Below are 20,594 nucleotides of genomic sequence, written 5' to 3'. Positions count from 1 at the left end.
CTACAACCCCTTTCAGTTTTTCTTTTACTGTATACCTCTGTTCACATTCTCTTTCCCCATCTTACTTTCCACCCTCTTGTAACAATTGTTTCATAGTGCGACTGCTTTGAGGTTTTTCTCCTATCACAGCTTTTAAAACATTTTTACTCTTGTTTCCTTTTCAGCGCTGAATGACCTTATAGGTCCTAGCGCAAGGCGGCCTTGGCCTAAATTTTATATTCTAGCCCGTTTTAATACATTTAGACTTGTCTTTGTCATTAGTGTGCCCTATATAAGTGTGCTGAATGAAGGTGCCATGGTATGAGCTTTTGGGACATTGCATACTGTTCTTGGACCCACGAAATGCCATATCAACCATCTCTTACATTACCAAATTTCTGACAATGTTGGTAGACTAGTCTGAAATAAAATTATCTACCTGTAGCCACTGACAGTTGAAGATGTGCTTCTTAAGATAACTGCTTCTATCCATCAGGAATCGAGTATTCTCTATGTTTATGCAAAGCTGTGATGTATGTAATTCATTATGGAAACTTCAGCTTGAGATATGTTTATTTATAGTATCTGTAGATAATGATGAAATCATTATTTGATTGAAAATTCTTTACAGACCTTTCCAATAGCCTTGAGATGTTACAAGCTTTAGAAAATTCTCAGAAAATAGAGTACTGTAATACTACAGCACTGCTCAACATGAATCTCCACAAGTGACCAATCATAAAATTAATGATCAAGTGTGACATGTTATGCTAATCACTGAAGAACCAAATTAGAAATTATGCAAAATGAAAAATAATTTTAAAGTTTCTACTTCTTATAAGCATTATAGCACCATAATTGGTTTTGGAGAATGTATAATATGTACTCATATGCTCACGAAATTTTTGGTTGTCCATTTTCTACGCAACTTAAAAATAAGAGAATAGATATATGTAATGTACATGTATGTGTAACTGAAGCTTAAAGTTTCCAAAATGTGACAGACGACAGTCACAAATGTGGCTGGAAATACATAAACGGTTTGGGTTGTTGCTGTGTTACCATATTGATTTTGAGGACTGTTGGTATTTTACTACAAAACCAACATTTCAGTTTGTTTTCATTAATAATCATTCTGTAACGCAGTCTCCAGTTATCGGTGATCTAGTTTCTATGGCGCTGGTCTAACAGTTTTGCTGATATGCTGCTGAATTACTGAATAAGAAACTTGAAAGTTTCTTATGTAGGTAGTACATATATGCCACAAAACTATCATCTTACTTTTTGTAGAGGTCTTCTCCGGTGATAATCACAAATGAATATTTGCAGTACTGCAATCTGAAGTCAGTACATGTTATGGATATGGATGACTCTGAAGATGTTCCCTGAAAAGATTTATTGCAAATATAGACAAAAACAAGTGAATGGCTAATGTAGCAGTAAGAATAATGATAAAAGTGATTGTTGTTATTGTGGAAACATTTTAAGGAAAATGGCGGATAACGGTTTAACTCTGTAAAATTTCTTTTGGATTCAGGGAAAAGTGGAACAAGAAGGCAAGTCTTTATGTGTTACTAAACATTCATTTTACCCACTGTCATGCAATGATGATAAGCCAAAATGGCCTCTTAAGTACTCTTTGATTGTTGTTGAAATGACAATATAACACCACAGTACTCTCAGTGGAACAAACCTGGAAGGTCCACTGGCAGGAGTAGCCTGCTGGGTATTTATATGGGTAGTTCTGAGACTGAATGGTGACGGTCTGGCCAGGATTCAAATTATAAGTGCCACATGGAAGGGGACCACCTTGGCCTAAGTGAGAAAACGACAAGAATAAGTCACGGAGTAGCCTAAGTGTTCTGTAGTAGAAGATTTATTTACACATGTTGCTATGTTTATTAGGGAACATCACCACACTGTATACAATATTTAGTCTAATATCCTACCACCTGTCTATCTTTTTCATGATAACTTTCTCCGCTAAATGGCGTTTGTTTTATGAAATTCTTTAATCTTAGAGTTGTCTGTTTGGGTCAAGGAACAGATAAATTCCCAATTAGGTTCAAGAAGACGAGGCCACCAGGTTAGGTTAGATTATGTTAGTTTAGGATTAATTAGGTTAGGTTAGGATCAGATGTATTCCAGTACTACTTTACCACGTTTGATTATTATGCCTAGTTCACTGGCATTTCCTTTAATTTTTCTCCAATTCAAAGTGCTTAATTACATCGTAGTTTATTATTGTCTTTTCAAGTATTTTCACTGACTTTGATATTGACCTCCAAATTCAAATACAGGCAGTCCCCCAGGTTATGACAGGGGTTCTGTTCTTGAGACGCGTTGTAAGCCGAAAATCGTCGTAAGCCAGAACATTGTCAAAAATCCTAAGAAAACCTTACTTTTAATGCTTTGGGTGCATTAAAAACTATGTAAACTGCATTCTCATTGCATTTTTCATTAAAAAAAATGCTTCAAATATTGATTATTTTACATTTTTGGAGTCATATTTCTTCTGCCAGATCAGCGTTGTAAGCGTCGCAACCCTTGAACATGCGTCATAAACCTGAAAATAATTTTTGATAAATATATTGAAAAGCGTTTTAACCTCGGAACGTTGTAAGCCAAACCTGTCGTAAGCCGGGGACTGCCTATACACTATGGATTCTCAGCAAAAACCAAAATAAAATTAATTCAAAACAAGAAAACACTAGAAAGCAATAACCATAATCACCACTGTTAGCAATCCCACAATTGAAGTTATTTTCTTACTTTGCAGGAAATATCAAACAGCTTTTCAAAAGCAAGACATTTCCTCAATGACACTGCTATCTACCTATCAACAACCCTTGGTAAGTCTCAATTAATTTTAGTTTTTCATGAACTGAATGATGTGAATCTCTAGATTTTAAGAGTTCACATGTTGAGGGGAACAATTCCTTAGGGACACTACTCTGGACAGTACGTACCTCGGTTATTAATTGTGTCCCTCGAAGACTTGAAGTTACGGGGCATAATCATCCCCGTGGGCCAGGCGCTTGAACCATCTCTTGGTTGTTTGGTGAATGATTCCCCATTTTGCGGTAGCATGATCCATCTGAATAAATAAAGAAAGAAATGGAATAAATAAAGGGCAATAAGGAGGCAGGATGCAACCTGGAACTCCACACTATAAAAACCATCCAGTCAAATAGGATGACTGTGATAGACAAAAAAAAAAATAAATAATAGTAACACTATTTATATTATATATTAATAATAAAATACTGTAGGTGTAAGGGGGAAAATATTCCTTTGATTACTAGTGATTTATTTGGGAATTGATTCATCATCCTCCTCTAATATCTTTACACTACTATTGTAAGAGTGATTGGAACTGTAAAATGTTTTCGATTTTGTTGTGGACACGAGTGCATGGCAATGTAGCCAGTCCCTTGTTTTGTTTTTTTTTTCTCTCACTTTGAGTATGGGAGCGCTGCCCTGAATCTTTCGTCTGCAATTTGGTAACACTGGCAACACATGTAAGGATCACGAATGTTTTCATGTGAGACCTTCATTTTGGCTACTTCACCAAGTTATTAATACAAATGATTATCTATCCCTTGCAAGGTAAGCTTTTAAAGACGTGATATTACCGTTAGTTCATTAGTTGAAACAGATCACTATCATGAAAGAACAGTAGCAGACGAGAATTCAAGTGCAGAGTTGCCTACCCAGTCAAACCTGATTGCAACGCCTTAATGTGGAAAATTTTCATTGTCGAAAGATGCTTCATGTTCATTAGTTGTCATGAGATTTTGCTGTGTTAGTTGAGTTGTAACTTAGCGTTTGATAGGGTTGTAAAACGTTAAAAAAAAAAGTAGTTATAAGTTTTGTTTGTATGAAGTTTTTGCAAATACCAGTGCAAAAGGGTACCACAAAATGGCCATCCTACAGGGCATCTTGGGGTTACCCCTACCTCTCTCATGGAAATTTCCACTCCTGATCATGATCTTAGACTAGGCTATACAATAATTTAAGAAGGCCTACCCTAGAGTAATCCTGTTTGAATGAGGAATTATGACTATTTTTTTATAAATATAGTTAGGCTATATAGTGTAGGTATAAATTCATGGAAAACTTAATTATACATAGGACTTAACCTGTACCCTCATTAAACTAACTCAACTTTGTGGCCTATTGTAACCTAGTCAAAAATCAGCCATGTAAACTTTGCATAGGCTATCCTTAACGATTTCTGAAGAAGCCCAGGCTAGATTATATCCTGTTAAAAGGCACCTTAGCCTAATTTTACCTCATTTTAGGTCAAGTTGTTCTCAGAAATCTTTCAGGTGGCCTTATCCATTGACATATATTGTGTACAAACATTTAGTACTGTGTGGAGTAGGGTATCAAATGATTTACACCTTACTGTAAATTAATTGATTCCAGGGCTGCTCCACGTTTGATACTTATCCTATTATGAAGGAAAAGCAATTCCATAGTGTGTAGTTGATATACTTATTTTTTTTTAGGTCTCAATATAGGCTAGAGTTATTTTTTTTAACTAATTTGTATTGTTTTCTGGAAATAAAAATTAAATAAAATTAATATTTTTATTGTAGTGTCTTACCGAACAATTATAGAGCCGTGATTTCCACGAGCGGCAGGATACTAAATTCAAATTTAGCGCGTCGGCGTCGCCAACACTGGTGGTGATGACGTCATCTCCCTCCACTCGCGGGAGAACCAGGTACAACTGCCCAGGTGAATCCAATTCTTTTCCTGCCGGCGTCCGGTGAACATCGGTGGTCGGTGCGGTTGGATGACTTTGCTTCGCTTTTTTTCTGGTGGAATTGATCTTCGGAATTGGTGAAGTACTCTTTTTTGGCGTTGTTGTTATTTTGCTTTTTATTTAGGCGTTGCCATGTCGGATTCTAGTCCGTCGGGAGTTAGGTTTTGCATCTCAGGATGTAAAACTAGATTATCCAAGTTAGAATATGATTCTCACACTAAATGTGTTAAGTGTAGGGGACAGGTTTGTTCAGCAGATCGAACATGTAACGAGTGTAGTGATTGGACTGATTCTCAATGGAAGTTTTTTAGTTCATACTCGGAGAAATTAGCTAGGGAAAGTAGACTTAGCTCTGCTTCGTCTTGCGATGCATCTGTTCCTTCTGTTTCTCCTCAAATTGTTATGTCTCCTTTAACTACACCTCCTATTCCTCCTACTAATCCCACTTCTCCGGCTTCCCGTGTAGTTTCTTCCGACACCATTGCCAGTCTGGAATCGAGGTTAGATCAGAAATTTTCGGTACTAGCGAATACGGTTTTGCAACTTGGTAATTCAGTTAAGACGTTTTTGGAGAAAGCGACCTCAGGTAAGAGTGTAGTTGAGGGTGCGTCTGTCTGTCCTGACACGTCTCCTAGACAAAGGTCACTGTCCAGCTCCCCCGCACCGGGGAGAAGACATACCGGAAGTCCAAGGGAGTCGATCGGGATTTGCCCACAGACAGGCGCCTCTCTTGTTGAGCCTGTTGCGCCTCAACAGGGCTCGGTTAAGCGTTGGAAAGGTGTTGCGGTCAGACGCTTTTCGAATGATTCAAGCGATTCGTCTCCGGTCGCGCGGCGCTCTTGGCGAGATTCGCCCGTTTCGCGTCCCTTAAAGAGGCGTTCAGGCGCCGATTCTTCGCCTCCTCCAGTCAAGCGGTATAAGGAGCCTGAGAGTAGGGTTGCGCCGCGGCCGTTAGCGGCTCGTTCGTCGCCTCAATCTGTGCCTTTTTCGGCTCCATCTACTAGTAGAGATTGTGGTTTTAGCGCTGTAGCTAGCAGTTCTAAGGGTGTTTCTTTAGGCGCTTTTTCGTCTGTTACGCCTGATGCGCCTGTTTCGCCTCGAATTTCGGCGGCTCCGAGCGAGGCGCAAGTAGTTTTTCCGCCTCCTGCTGAACATTTAGGCTCTTCCAAGCCTACGTTAACTGTTTTTGATTCGTCTCTGGCGCCTTTGCGCAAGCAGTTAGAGATGTTAACCAACTGGATGAATGAGTCCAAGGGTGGTTCGAAACCTTCAGATCCGGTTGTAGTTCCGTCTACTTCTTCGGCGGTATCGGAGAATGAAGAAGAAGTAGAGGAGGAGGATTCACATCACCTCTCGTGTTATTCACGTCTCCTTAGATTTCTTCTGGTATCTTATCCAGATTATTTTGAGAAAGCGGCTCCGCGCTCCCCAACTTCGACTTTTTTGATGAGGAGGAAAACTTCAGACCCTCTCCTCCCAAAACTTGGTCTATCTAAAGCGGTTAGACATTCGTTGAAAGAGACGGAGAAATGGATGTCTATGAAAAGAGACTTAGGGAAGGCTCTTTTTGCTTACCCTCCCTCTAAGTTGCTTCGTAAGAGGTATAGGTTTTATGTAACTGGGAAGCTCCTTCTCTGGGAGTTTCTGCCTCCTCCCAGGGAGACTTCTCCAGTTTAATCGACTCCTCTAGAAGATCTGCTTTCGCCGCAGCGAAAGTTTTCTTTACAGCGCCTGAGTTGGACCACGTTGTAAAGAATCAATTTAAACTTTTGGAAGTCTTTAGCTTCCTTGATTGGACTATTGGCGCTTTAGCGGCCAAGATCGAAGACTGTCCTTCTCTTTCCCAGGAGTTAGCGGAGGATTGGATTGGTGTTCTGTCCTGTGCGGACAAATCCATTAGGGATGGATGTGATGAGTTAGCTTCGCTCATCGCCTTTGGTACCCTTAAGAAAAGGCAACTTTGGTGCTCCTTTGCTTCTAAAAGGGTTACGTCCCAACAGAAGTCTGCTCTCTTGTTTGCTCCTTTTGTGAAAGATAACCTCTTTCCAGACGATGTAGTGTTGTCAATTTCGTCTGCGCTAGATAAGAAATCTACTTCGGATTTACTGGCACAGTCTACTAAGAGACCTAAAGCTCCTGTGGAGACTGTTCCTTCGGTTTCTCCTCTGGCCCAAGCGCCTTTTCGAGGGAGAAAACCCAAGCGCTTCTTTCGGCCGAAATCGAATTTGCGACCTCAGTCTAAGGCCTCGGCCAAGGTTAACAAACCTTCCAAATGAAAGCTCGGTTCTTCATGCACAGTGGGAGCCAGGCTGGCTCTGTTTTGGGAGGAATGGGAAAACAGAGGAGCAGAAGCCTGGGTAGTGCAAGTACTCAAGTTCGGCTATCGTATTCCTCTCGTTTCACCTCCCTCGCTCTCACCTGTGCCAATTCCATTCCAGGCATACTCTCCGGGCTCAGACAAATTTCTGGCGCTAGCCGCAGAAGTGGAAGCGCTTGTTCTCAAAGAAGCGATAGAACAGATAGAAGGGGATTTTCCTCCAGGCTTTTACAATCGCCTTTTTGTAGTTCCCAAGTCATCAGGTGGGCTGGAGGCCGGTTTTGGATGTGAGCGCCCTGAACTTGCATGTCCAGAAAACAAAATTTCATATGGAGACCACTCGGTCGGTTCTGGAGTCCATCAGACAGGGGGATTGGATGGTCTCTCTGGACATGCAAGACGCTTATTTTCACATTCCGATACATCGCGAATCTCGGAAGTACCTGAGGTTCATGTTCGAAGGCAAGGTGTTTCAGTTTCGGGCGCTTTGCTTCGGACTAGCGACCGCTCCTCAAGTTTTCACCAGGGTTCTATCCCCGATAGGAAGCTGGCTACACATATTAGGAGTAAGAATCTCCCTCTATCTGGACGATTGGCTTCTCCGGTCGGAATCAGAGAGTCGGTGCATGAAGGACCTTGGAACAACTCTGGATCTTGCCAGAAAGTTAGGAATTCTGGTCAACAAACAGAAGTCCCAGTTGGTTCCATCTCAGAGCATCCTTTATTTGGGGATGATTCTGAATGCTCAAGTTTTTCGGGCTTTTCTGTCCCCGAAGAGGGTTCAAGGCTGTCTGGAGACAGTTTCAGGAGTTCTTGGACAAAAAGGTAAGTTCTGCCAATCAGTGGATGAGGCTCCTGGGCAAATTGACGTCAGTGGAGAAATTTGTGACGTTGGGAAGACTGCACATGAGACCTCTGCAGTTTTTCCTGAGAGCCTCTTGGTGCAGGAAGACACAACCAGACTCGATTACCTTTCCTGTCACAGATCAAATAAAAGAGGACCTAAGGTGGTGGCTCTCTCGAGCAAGGTTGGAAGAAGGGTTAGATCTACGACCCATCCTCCCGAACCTACAGTTCTTTTCCGACGCATCGGACACAGGTTGGGGAGCCCTACTGGGAAATCAACGGACTTCAGGAGCTTGGTCGGAGAAGGAGAAGAAGTTCCACATAAATGTAAAGGAACTGTTAGCAATTTTCTTAGGGCTCAGACAGTTTCGGAGCTTAGTAGAAGGCCGAGTAGTGGCAGTGCATTCCGACAACTCCACGGCTCTCTCGTACGTGCGGAAACAGGGGGGGACTCAGTCTTTCTCTCTGTACGAAGTAGCCAAGGATCTCCTCCTGTGGTCAAACGAAGCGAAAGGTTCAGCTAGTCCCGAGATTTGTTCCGGGAAAGATGAACGTCCTGGCGGACGAGTTAAGTCGTCAACAGCAAGTGTTACCTCTGGAGTGGACTTTGGACAACAGATTTGTCAGAAACTTTGGCGCCTTTGGGGACGACCGTCAATAGACCTGTTCGCGACATCGAGGAACAACCGTCTTCCTCTCTTTGGTTCTCCAGTCCCAGATCCTCTAGCTTGGTCGGTGGACGCAATGCTGTTGGATTGGTCGGGTCTGGAAGCTTATGCATTCCCTCCTCCGTTCGGTCTAATAAGAGAGGTGCTGAACAAGTTCATGTCGCACAGCAATGTAACGCTAACGTTAATCGCTCCCTTTTGGCCCAGGAAAGAGTGGTTCCCGGACCTTCTCCAGTTGTTAGTAGACTTCCCCAGACTTCTTCCTCCAGAGAAGTGGCTTCTCAAACAACCTCACTTCAAGAGGTTCCACCAAAACTTGTCCGCTCTAGCTCTGACAGGGTTCAGACTGTCCGGAATCTTGTCAGAGCGAAAGGATTTTCAAGAAGAGCTGCAGAAGCTATCGCTCGTTGTAGGAGAGAGTCTTCTAACAAACTCTATCAAGGGAAGTGGAGAATCTTCAGAGAGTGGTGTAGAAGTGCTAAAGTCTCTACTTCTGCGACCTCTTTAACAGAAATAGCAGATTTTCTTCTATTTCTTAGGAACTCTAAGAAACTGGCTCCTTCGACGATCAGAGGATATAGAGCCATGCTCTCTTCGGTTTTTCGACATCGAGGTTTGGATATTTCCTCCAATTCAGATCTGTCGGACCTCATTAGGTCTTTCGAAACCACTAAGCTCCCGCAAGATACAGTGGCTTGGAACTTAGATGTGGTGCTTAAGTTCCTCATGGGGCCACCGTTTGAGCCTTTGAAGTCGGCTTCACTCAGGAACTTGACTAAGAAGGCACTCTTTCTTATTGCACTAGCTTCTGCTAAGCGTGTCAGCGAATTGCACGCTATAGACAAAAGAGTCGGTTTCTCTCAAGGCAATGCTGTATTTTCGGTATCTTTGACCTTTCTAGCCAAAAATGAGAATCCTTCTAATCCTTGGCCGAGGAGTTTTGTGGTAAGGAACTTATCTGATTTGGTTGGACATGAGGAGGAAGAAAGGCTCTTATGTCCAGTCAGGGCTATTAAGCAGTATCTGTTTGCCACTAAGGGTATCAGAGGACAATCTTCTAAGCTCTGGACCTCGGTTCAAAATCCCTCTCGTCCTCTTTCTAAGAATGCTATATCGTTCTTTATTAGAGAGCTTATCAGGGAAGCTCACTCGCAGTCCGAGAACGACAATCTTTCCGTTCTGAGAGTTAAAGCTCACGAGGTTAGAGCAGTGGCAACTTCTTTAGCATTCAGAAAGAATTTATCTTTAGCTTCGATTCTTCAGAGGACGTTCTGGAGATCGAATTCGGTTTTTGCGAGTCATTATCTCAAAGAGATAGAAACGGTTTTCGAGAATTGTAAAACGTTAGGTCCGGTGGCGGTTTCTGGCATGGTGTTGGGAGAAACGGCACAGGGGTCGTCACCTCTATGCTAACTTTTCACCTTGAATAGGTTGTCGAGTTCAAGGGAAGCTGGGGGTACTGAGTACCTGGGATACTCACCAGTCTGTTAGGTCAGATTTTACAATGGTTGGGTATATATGTTTTTAAATCTGGTGTTGGTGACAAATGTTTTGTATGATTGAATTTCTGGTCTTAGCCCAGGGCAAGGGCAATCTTTGTTGTTACTATCCTCCGTCAGTCAGCCTTGACTCGCTTGAACTACGGAAGGATTCCACTCCTGTAGAGGCTAACTTTGGGCAAATTCCAATTCCTCTACAATAGTAAGAAGAGCACCGACCAGAGGCAGTAACAGTCTGCTGTAGCTCTCTTACAAGGTAAGGTACAACAGACACCTTGAGTGTTTACTGGTATTGCAATAAATGTAACCATTTAAAAATACTAGTGGTCCACTGAATCCCACCTTCCCATAAATGTGTAATCAGCTCTATAATTGTTCGGTAAGACACTACAATAAAAATGAAATTTTCATTATTAAAATGAAGTTTTATTGTATACTTACCGAACAATTATGATTATACCCACCCTCCTCCCCTTAGGTGGACGGACGGGCAGAAAGAATTGGATTCACCTGGGCAGTTGTACCTGGTTCTCCCGCGAGTGGAGGGAGATGACGTCATCACCACCAGTGTTGGCGACGCCGACGCGCTAAATTTGAATTTAGTATCCTGCCGCTCGTGGAAATCACGGCTCTATAATTGTTCGGTAAGTATACAATAAAACTTCTTCATTTTAATAATGAAAATTTCATTTTCAGGGATCTAGTCCAGGAGTTCTGAAGACTAGGTAAATTAACCAAATCTAGGAGACTAGGCCTGGGAGAAATTTGGCATGATATAATGAGTAATAGGTAAAGAAACAACCTGAGTACCAGGAATTTCCTTCAATACTAAAATGGAAATCAGCACTTCAATTACTGGCCTCATCAGTAGTAAGACCCATACACACAAGGAATATCATGTAGCTAGTAATAGCAGGTAGGACAGGCCTACCCTAATTCCCAGGCAGCGTAAAGGTCATTAGTCTTCATACCCACCGTGTCAACTACCTACTAGGTATGACTGTGACACAGTGACAGTACCATTCTCTGACCCCTGTCTCCAGGCAAGAAGACTGACAACAGTGCATCAGCGATGCCGTTTTTTCTTCACTTTAGCAGTACTATTACCATAAGCAGTTCTGATTTTTGTGCGTTATTTATGATTTAATGGTTAGAATGGCTATTTTCCGATGCAGAATTATTTTCCTTGACATAAAAATAAAACTACACGTCACTAGCTTAAAATAAATTTTTTTGACGAATAAAAATATGTGATTTCAATCAAATTCATTACTATAAATAAGCAGGATGTTTTATAACTTTTATTTTCATAATAAGACAAAAAGGCAAAGTGAAGAAATTTATTCCTCAGTGCCGTGGCCTGTGGTCGGAAAAGCCACGGAGGGTTGCCAGATGTCACCAGAAAGTCACACTAGTATACGAAATTCCTCAAAACGGCAACCCTGCAGTGCATATGTATAGTAGTACCTAGTTTTATTATTCTTGCGTATCGTAATTCGTAATGTCATGGTGAGGGAAAAATCCTCCCGCGACATAGGAATTACTAAGAATCATGTTCACTTCCATAAGAGAGAAAGTAAAACATGAAAGCATGACTTTCCAAAAACCACTAAAAGTCTTTTAGAAATGACAATTCCCTTTGTTTTTCAAGAAATGAAATGGATATAGAACAATGTAGTACTTACGATTCAGTCGAAGTAGAGTTGGCACTCACATACCAGGAAATCTGAAAAGTTGAAGAATACTTCATGAATAAGAAATGTCAGTGACGTCAAACTCGTGAGTGGAATTTTATGCAAATGAAAATTAGGTTATACAACTAATTATGATTGAGGAAGTGCATAAGCCACTCTGTAAATTCGGGTCACCCTTTTTCTCTAGAAAAAAATAATAAATATATACATATGCAAAAATATTTAATTTTATATGAAGAACTGATATATATATATATATATATATATATATATATATATATATATAATATATATATACCTGATATATATATATATATATATATATATATATATATATATATATATATATATATATATATATATATATATATATATATTCCTTAAAAACCAGCAGTAGTTGATTTATAAATGTAGTTCAACAAAGATGTGAAATGAGAATTTTGTTGGGTTGCCTTTGAAATAAAAAAAAAAAATAAATAAAAAACCTATGTCAAGAAAGCTGCATCAACATTTTTCGTCATCATGTGAGCATTGACGTCAGAGACTGTAATGAAAACCGAGAACAATTTTTTATTAGCTCATTAGCTTGTGAGCCACTTAATGTCCACGGCGGTCATTAACAACCTTGTTAAAGATGTAACATTCTTAGTTGGGGTAGTACTGCGAATATTAGTTAACAATAGTAACAGTAATAACGATACAATAATGAAAAACACCCACTATAGTGAAAACGCTTTAAAAAACGAGTGTGATGAATTATGTCCTTTTTTTTTATAGTAATGAGCGCACTTAAAACAGTCTCGTCTTTCAAATGCAAAACCAACACATTTCCGATTATCATTATTACATTTATTTTACTTACGTATATAACAAACTCTTTAAAACTTTAAAAATACTAAGAATTTCGTCAATTAACTGAAACATGATTTATTTCCTTTAGCAACAAACTTCAGAGTAACTTTCTCTCCGAGAAATCTATTTAAATTATGATTCTGCAGAGGAATGCTTAGTTTTCTCTTCTAACTTGTAGTATTTTGATTGTGGGCAACAATACCATTTTTCAATACTATTTTCCTTTGAATCATTATAGTACTCTGGAATTAAAAATATAATTTTCTTATACTTTAATGTGTGCTTTGAACATTTCAGACATTTTTTTTTTTTGTTCGAAAATGAGTACTTTTATAGATATCGGGCCTCAACCTTATATCCTACAGTTTAGGGGACCACAGTGGTCCCCTAAAAGGGTGGAGGAAACCACAAAATGAGTAAAGTACAAGGAAATGAATCCCATCAATAGTTCTTACTCAGATTAAAGTAGTTTATGGAATGTTTTCAAACTCATATCACGCACTAGGATAAGGACCTCTTACCCTTGGTTAGGTTTGGTTAAATGTGGCAAATTAGGTTTGAAAAGTTCAGAGCAAACATCATATATTTCTAAGTGAAAATTATGGTAAAACTGAAGACTACTACTGTACTCCTTGGAGCTGAATGTAAAAGCATAACCAAAAGGCAGTAATATCATAAACATAAAACATATTTAAACAAAAATAAGAACATAAGTATCAGCAGTAAATTTAAATATCCCAGTCGGTGACTGGCAGGAACCAAGCTGCATAGTACTCCTTAACTTTACCAAAAATACAATAGGTAATGATTTAAAAGTAAAATTGTGCCAATTTTTCAAAAATAATATCCCCTCACATTATTCAAATGACACATGCTGAAAAAATTCGGGGCAACTTGTTTACATAAGTTTCCAGCATACAACTGCAATCCGTCAGATGTCAGTTAAGTTTCTACAGTAAGCTCTTATGAAATTTAGGTACTGTTTCTCTTCTATGGATATAATATGTATACATGTGTAGATTGTATATATATATAATATCTATATATATATATAATATATATATATAAATATATAGCTAGCTATATATGTATATAGTATAGGGGAACAACTGGACTAGCTGATCCAGTTTTGACTGCGTGTAGTTCCACCCTCCGAAAAAGTACTTTAATACGAGTTATCGGTGGTGAAAGCAACAGCTTGAGACCTCTACTATCCTTTTGAAGTAAGTATTTTCTCCAAAGTTAGAAATTAAGGTCATATTTTAAGATTAAGCAGAGGTTAATGATTGTCTAGCCATGCGCAGTGCAAACACCTCCATGACGCTTTCGAAATTTTTACTTAAAACACCAAAAATGTAGAAGATTGACGCCATCTCGATGTTAACGGAGACATTGTGTCAATAAACCTTCCATTCCATGTGCTAATTCCGCACACCTACTGTACCCATAGATGCTAGGGCACTTTCTTCACAACAATCGTCAACAATGACAGCAACCGCTTGGCAGATCCAAGGAAACTACGATTTTTCAGTAAAAGAAGAAGAAGCGTGCGCTAGATAATTATTTAGATAAATAGTTAAACAGCGGCATAAGATCATGAATAGCATAAATATTTTACATATTCATGATTATTAATTTGAAAATATTCGTTGCTGAAAAATTAGCTGGATTCCTGACTCAAATATCAGTAGTTTCGCTGTGAACAGTACCTACAGTGTTGTTCGCACTCTTTTATTGTTTATCAGTGTTGCCTATTGAAATGTGTTTACCCTCCAAACTGGGTATAAGACTTACACAAAATTGGGGAAATAAGTGAAATTAGCGTATCTATATGCAGTATATATACATATTAGAGCAATTTTATCATTATTGCATTACCATGACAACTAGAATTCATGAAAACAGTTTGTAAATGCATCGGCGTATATGTGAAGCTCCACTAAATTGGCAACGATGAAATTTTGCCATCGTCTGCTCGTATCTACTTCAGAAATATCTGTAATTTTCCGGGGTTAATATAGTTGCAAGAAAGGGATACAGGAATTAAGATAAACATTTTGAAGTAACAAAGTAAAGTTAAACTAAATAATGAGAAAGGTAAACAATTAAGGGAATAAAGCTTTGCACCTCATAAACAGTGTTGTCGTGCGTGCCCGTAACTGTGTTTGTGGAGTGAGCGCTTAGGAATCAGGAACAGTAACGTAGTTCAAGTGCAATTTGGAGTGAATTAAGACCAATATGCGTATAATTACAATCAAATAAGCAATGTGGAGTTTCAGTTGTGATGGAAGCAAGGATAGAACCACCGATTACGAGGTAAAAATGAATTTCAGTTCAAACCATGGCCCCAGGAATTAGAAGTTTCACACTTTCACTTATATAGGCAACAAAATGTTGTTTAATATATTGTGCTGATTACAACTGCAATCTTGATTAAGATCAATAAACGTTACATACATGCGCTAATATTGTTCAAATGAGCGCTGGGAAGGACGTGAAACCCCCCATGCCGGTTACGAATGGCACCTCAGTCAGTCGACACGATATTGGCTTTAAAACTGCCTTGAAAACATATTTTACGAAGTCTTCACATGCTTATTTTTAGTTAGAATGGCGCTTTCATATATCAGATTATGTTGACGAAACTTCAATTTTTTGAATGGTATGCTTAAAGATATAATTGTATTCTTGTATCACCAATTAAATATCGAGTGAATAAGGCTGATCCACCCGATGATGATGGATCCAAGGCAGTGTTTCCTACTACTATGGGTTTCAGAGACAGTGCAAGCACGTATTTTGGCAATAACTCTGTAACAAACACTCGTATCAGAACGAGATTTTGCTATAGTGTATTACACCCAGTGCCGTAATTTATAAGGGCATCGTGAATCACTAATTATAAAGAATAACGACACTTGTCTCTGTACCAAGGGGCAAAAACTCCATTAGCCAGAAATGGATATGAACACAACAGTAAAAAGCTACGCCTACCCTATCCCCCCACCTCCACCGCCACCCCCGTCCATCATCCTTCCCTCACCTTCCCTTCTCTCTCTCTCTCTCTCTCTCTGAAGGTTGTTCAGTTTAAATTTATTTTGTATGATTTTTCTATCTATATATTTATCTATCTAATAATAAGCATTGTTGTATATATCCAACCATCCAGTCGGTTTTTAGCTGCCAGTTGACTGATTTATTTATGCGTTGATCCGCTCGTCTCTCCCTCTCTCTGAAATTTACTTCAGTTTAAACATATTTTGTACGAATTTTTCTATCTATCTATCTAATAATAGTTTACATTGGTGTATATATCTAACGATTCACTCGGTTGTTCCCTGCCTGTTAACTTATTTATAATCCGCTCATCTCTCTCTCTCTCTCTCTCTCTCTCTCTCTCTCTCTCTCTCTCTCTCTCTCTCTCTCTCTGTGGTAGTGGTACCTTCTGTAAATGGTTATTAGAGTGAGAGATATCTGAATGTATGGTGAAGCAGTAAAACGATAGACTCTATAATTTATGGTACAGCGACTGTTATATGTGCATCGGTATAATTAAGGGTTTAATTCTAATGAATGTCCGGTAGAAAGGCTCAGTTTTTATTTGTGACACTGAGTAACTATAACCAGTTACCCATTAAAACCAATCTGAAGGCAATTGGCGGCCTTTTCATGGCTAAAAAAAGTGGAAAAGTTTCGTGCCAAACGAATTTCTGCAACCGTGCAGACAGTTAAGTTCCATGGTGGCCATCTCTTCTTCACCTTCGTAATACAAGTAATATATTGCTGATACCCTGAGTCCGCATGAGGATTACAAAGGTAACCAACCACAAGTATAACAGTCGCTTTACCATAAATCACAGTGTCTATCGTTTTACTACACCATACATTCAGATATCTCTCACTCTATTAACCATTTACAGTAGGTCCACTGCTACAGAGAGAGATAAGCGGATTATAAATAAGTCAACAGGCAGGCAACAACCGAGTGAATCGTCAGATATATACACCAATGTAAACTATTATTAGAAAGATAGATAGAAAAAATCGTACAAAATGTTTCAACTGAAGTAATTTTCAGAGAGAGAGATGATCGGATTAACGCATAAATAAATCAGTCAACTGGCATTTAAGAACCAATAGGATCGTTAGATATATACAACAATGTATACTAGATAGATAGAAAAATCATACAAAATAAGTTTAAACTGAAGCAATTTTCAGAGAGAGAAGGGAAGGAGGAAGGTCGGGGGTGGCGGTGGAGGTGGGGGGAGAGGGTAGGCGGAGCTTTTTACCGTTGTGTTCCTATCCATTCTGGCTAATGAAGTTTATGCCTCTTGGTACAGGGACAAGTGTCTTTATTCTTTACAATTAGTGATTCACGATAACCTTATAAATTACGGCACTGAGTGCAATACACTATAGCAAAATCTCGTTCTGATACGAGTGTTCGTTACAGAAATATTGCCAAAAAACGTGCTTGCACTGTCTCTGAAACCCATGGTAGATATGTGTATAAATTTGTTACAAATTGTCGTTTGTTACAAATTGTTTCATTAGGTGTCAACGTTCCTGGTGGGTAGTCATGACACCAGATTATTATAAATCATTCATTCATTCATCTATATAGTTTAAAATGGTAGTGTAACCATTTTGATAATGGTCTTAGTGTTCATTAAAGGCGATTATGATCCGAGACATACTATTAAAGAAAAAATAAATTATGTATTTTTTTTCATCACCTGCTAGTCCCAACTAAGATTAAGTTTCCAATTACTTTATGGCTGAATATCTTGAAGAATTGGCTACACACTGGGTTAACTGAAAACTTTTTCTCATACGTAATCATACGTAAATTGCATTTAAAAATCAATATGGAAATGAATAAAGAAACTGGCTAAGATACAGCAGTTCGTGAATGAGAACTTAGACGACCCAGAAAAAATTTCCACTTACTACTTTTCTGATATTCATTATATCACAAAACATAAACACTTTTGATGAGAGACGTGGCTCAATACGAAACGCATAACCAGCAGCGAGCAACGAATACATTATATAGACTAATTTAAACCTTCCACCACTTGACAAATGCCAAACTGGAATGACTAGTAGTATTAGTAATCGTGTAGGCTAAAATTTGAACCAAGCCCAGCTCCGTGAAACATAGAATAAAATACAATAAAATATTATACAACTCAAATATATTTAAAGTTGTAAAAAGTAACATAGTACAATAAAATGTGATTTCTACGTGAAATATAATAAAAACAAAAACCATATGCTTGGTTGTTATGGCAACACAGAACCTGGGGTGTGGGGCTACCGCACTGTCTATCTTATGTATCGGCACCTCTCTTGCAAAATAAACACAAAGTGAGAATAATTCGAGAAATTAAGAGGCTTTGTGGTTACTACAATTACATTTACATTAAGAATTATTGCAGAACCAAGGAATGTCCTATAAGACGACTACAGTGAAAGAAAAAACGAAATTCTTCAGACTTACCAACAGGACCAGACCTAAAGCAACACAATCCATCCTGGCTCAGTCGAGACAGATGATATTTTTTGCAGCGACGACTGAGTGAAAATGGAATGTCAACCAAAGCAACAGGTCTGAATGCCTCTCCTTCACTGGGGCCAGTGATTTAGAACGAGGAACATAAAATTCTGTTGACGAAATTATGTAGTTCCTCAACACGTTTGGTATTCTTCCAAACACTTGTGACAAGTGGAAGCAATTAGTGCAAAATTAGTTCAGGATATCGGTGAATATTGTGAGATTTCAAAATTTCTGGATATTCTGCCATGAATGTAAACAAACTAAAAAAAGATACGTAAATATGAATACTTTTCTACATAACGAAGATTGGGTTAATCTAAGTAAATCTACGCCGACAAAGTGCCGGCTATTTACTGCGGCTGGCATAATGTAGGTACCACAGACATCACGAGTAATAAGACGAAGATCATCCTATCATGGTCAGACATCGATCTATCGTCCCTTCGTCAGAAGACGGACGAGTGTATGTAATTTGGGTCATACGGCCCAATGTTATGAGATAACATTGGGCCGTATGACAGGGAAACCGATCAACGTCTTACTCTGATACTCTTTCCATTATGTTGATAAAATCGAAATTTTCCTTTGCGAATCTAATTCCGGTTTGATTTTGTTTAGGTTATGAATCAAATTTAGGTTTGCAATCCTTGTTCCATTTTCTTTTTCATGAGGCAAGTGTGTTATATTTATTCACTTGAAGTTTTTATATTTTTTTCTTAAAGATTAAAAACAAACACGAAGAACGTGATTATAGTAGACGGGTCAGCTCTAAGCACTTAATTGTGTACTGCCATGTGAGAGGATTTTTTTCCTGTCTCTGAAAGTGTCGCTCCTCCACACAAGGCAGATTCTTAACTTTAAACATATATTTGAAGACTAAGCAAATTGCCTCATATTGTGAGGAATTCCTCTAACAACGATTTTATTTTCTAATGTTTTTGTATATTCACTAGTTTCCATGCTATTTGTCTTTTATTATAGTTATTAGTGTCTGTCTCATAAGAGATTATTGATTGATTTTCACTGCGTATCACCGTCTGTCAAGTAACCGACAGACAGGAACTATGTTACTGTATTTGTATTCATGTGAAAACCAAATATATTCGCATGCCCATATGTTTTGTAAAAATATGTACGTCTATACTGCATGACATAAGGCTGAAAGAACCACATCGACTCGAGAATGACACTCTTAACATTATTTTATCTGATTTTGCTATGTTCTAGTACGTAGTATCTGTGGTGTGGTTACCACCGAAAAGATGGTTTTACACAAAGACGAAGTCTTTTGACATTAACATCAGTAGACGTTTTAGTAACGAAGTATAATGACTGTTTTAGTTATGATAAATCCTTTGTCCTTATATATATGAAATTGCTCTTGGGGAATGTATTGCGCATATCACGTAAGGTAAGAGTTGAAGGTGTTATTGGGTCCTGTTTGTGCCTCTCGCCAGAGAAGCCATTAGGAGAGGTCAAGAGATCGGAGGGGAAAAGAAGGGTAGTAGTTCGCCCCTCTGGTCGCTCCTTTGCGTGCCCCTCTGTGGGTGTGTATGCGTATGTGCGTAGTTCACTGTATGGGCGTGACATCGCCCAAAATTGTATTGACACACACCACCAATTAATTCACTACATTTAATAAATATGTTGAAGTTGCACACTATTATATTTGGAGTTTATATTTGACAACGAACTTGATAATTATTGTAAAGTTTTATATGTTCATGAAAACCTTGTAAGTCAGTTCTGCATTCGTGGTAATTGTATAACTTCTCTTTTCCCCAACAAAACCCGAATGCATTACTGAACGACCAGCTTCTTGGCTCAACTTTTGAGGTGACCTGTCATCTAGTGTTGTGTAGTGATGTGTGTGGATTTAGAAAGGGCGATTGCCCCGATTCTTTGAATTTTGTCGTAAGTTGTTTCGTTTAAGTGCCATTGATTTACAATTCCCCTTGAGTGATTCATTTCATTTGTCACTTATATGTTATTTACTCTTTGATATGTTTAACTTTTAGTTATTAAATTAATTTTAACTTTACGTTTATCAAATGCATTTCAATATCCTTCGATTTTATCTCATTTTTCCTATGTTTCAGTTTTGTGGATGGTGAATATAAATTGATCTGATAAACCTTTATTGTGTCCATACTTTAAGGTTATGCAAATAACTTAGAAACGAGATAACACAGCAGTCCTCTAAGGTCTGAAAATCAACCCGTGAGTACTCGCAATATTTTGAGAGAGAGAGAGAGAGGCGCGTACCTCTCGTCGTATCTCGTATAGCGATTTATGATCTGAGTTCATGTCTACAAGGACTGCTCAGTAAGTGAAAGTACTTAATTTTGGTACTATTCATTAATGATATTGGTGTGTTATCCTCGTTAATAATGAATTGGGTT

The 20,594-nt window shown here is 38.7% G+C and overlaps 1 protein-coding gene across 1 annotated transcript in view; it reads right to left on the bottom strand.

Annotated features, from left to right (window-relative positions):
• Positions 1 to 18,308, bottom strand: part of LOC135210828 (transmembrane protease serine 9-like) — a 28,260-nt gene extending 9,952 nt beyond the window's left edge. Inside the window, exons 1-5 of the mRNA XM_064243701.1 lie at positions 18,136 to 18,308; positions 11,769 to 11,809; positions 2,949 to 3,076; positions 1,673 to 1,794; positions 1,261 to 1,364 (exon numbers count right to left, since the gene is read on the bottom strand). Coding sequence (XP_064099771.1) covers positions 1,261 to 1,364; positions 1,673 to 1,794; positions 2,949 to 3,076; positions 11,769 to 11,809; positions 18,136 to 18,168 — 428 coding nt within the window. The 5' untranslated portion in view covers positions 18,169 to 18,308. The remainder of the gene's footprint in view (positions 1 to 1,260; positions 1,365 to 1,672; positions 1,795 to 2,948; positions 3,077 to 11,768; positions 11,810 to 18,135) is intronic.
• Positions 18,309 to 20,594: the final 2,286 nt, after the last annotated feature.

The sequence above is a fragment of the Macrobrachium nipponense genome, chromosome 4, assembly GCF_015104395.2.
Source record: "Macrobrachium nipponense isolate FS-2020 chromosome 4, ASM1510439v2, whole genome shotgun sequence".
Lineage (NCBI taxonomy): Eukaryota > Metazoa > Arthropoda > Malacostraca > Decapoda > Palaemonidae > Macrobrachium > Macrobrachium nipponense.
This window is presented reverse-complemented; position numbering and strand designations above follow the sequence as displayed.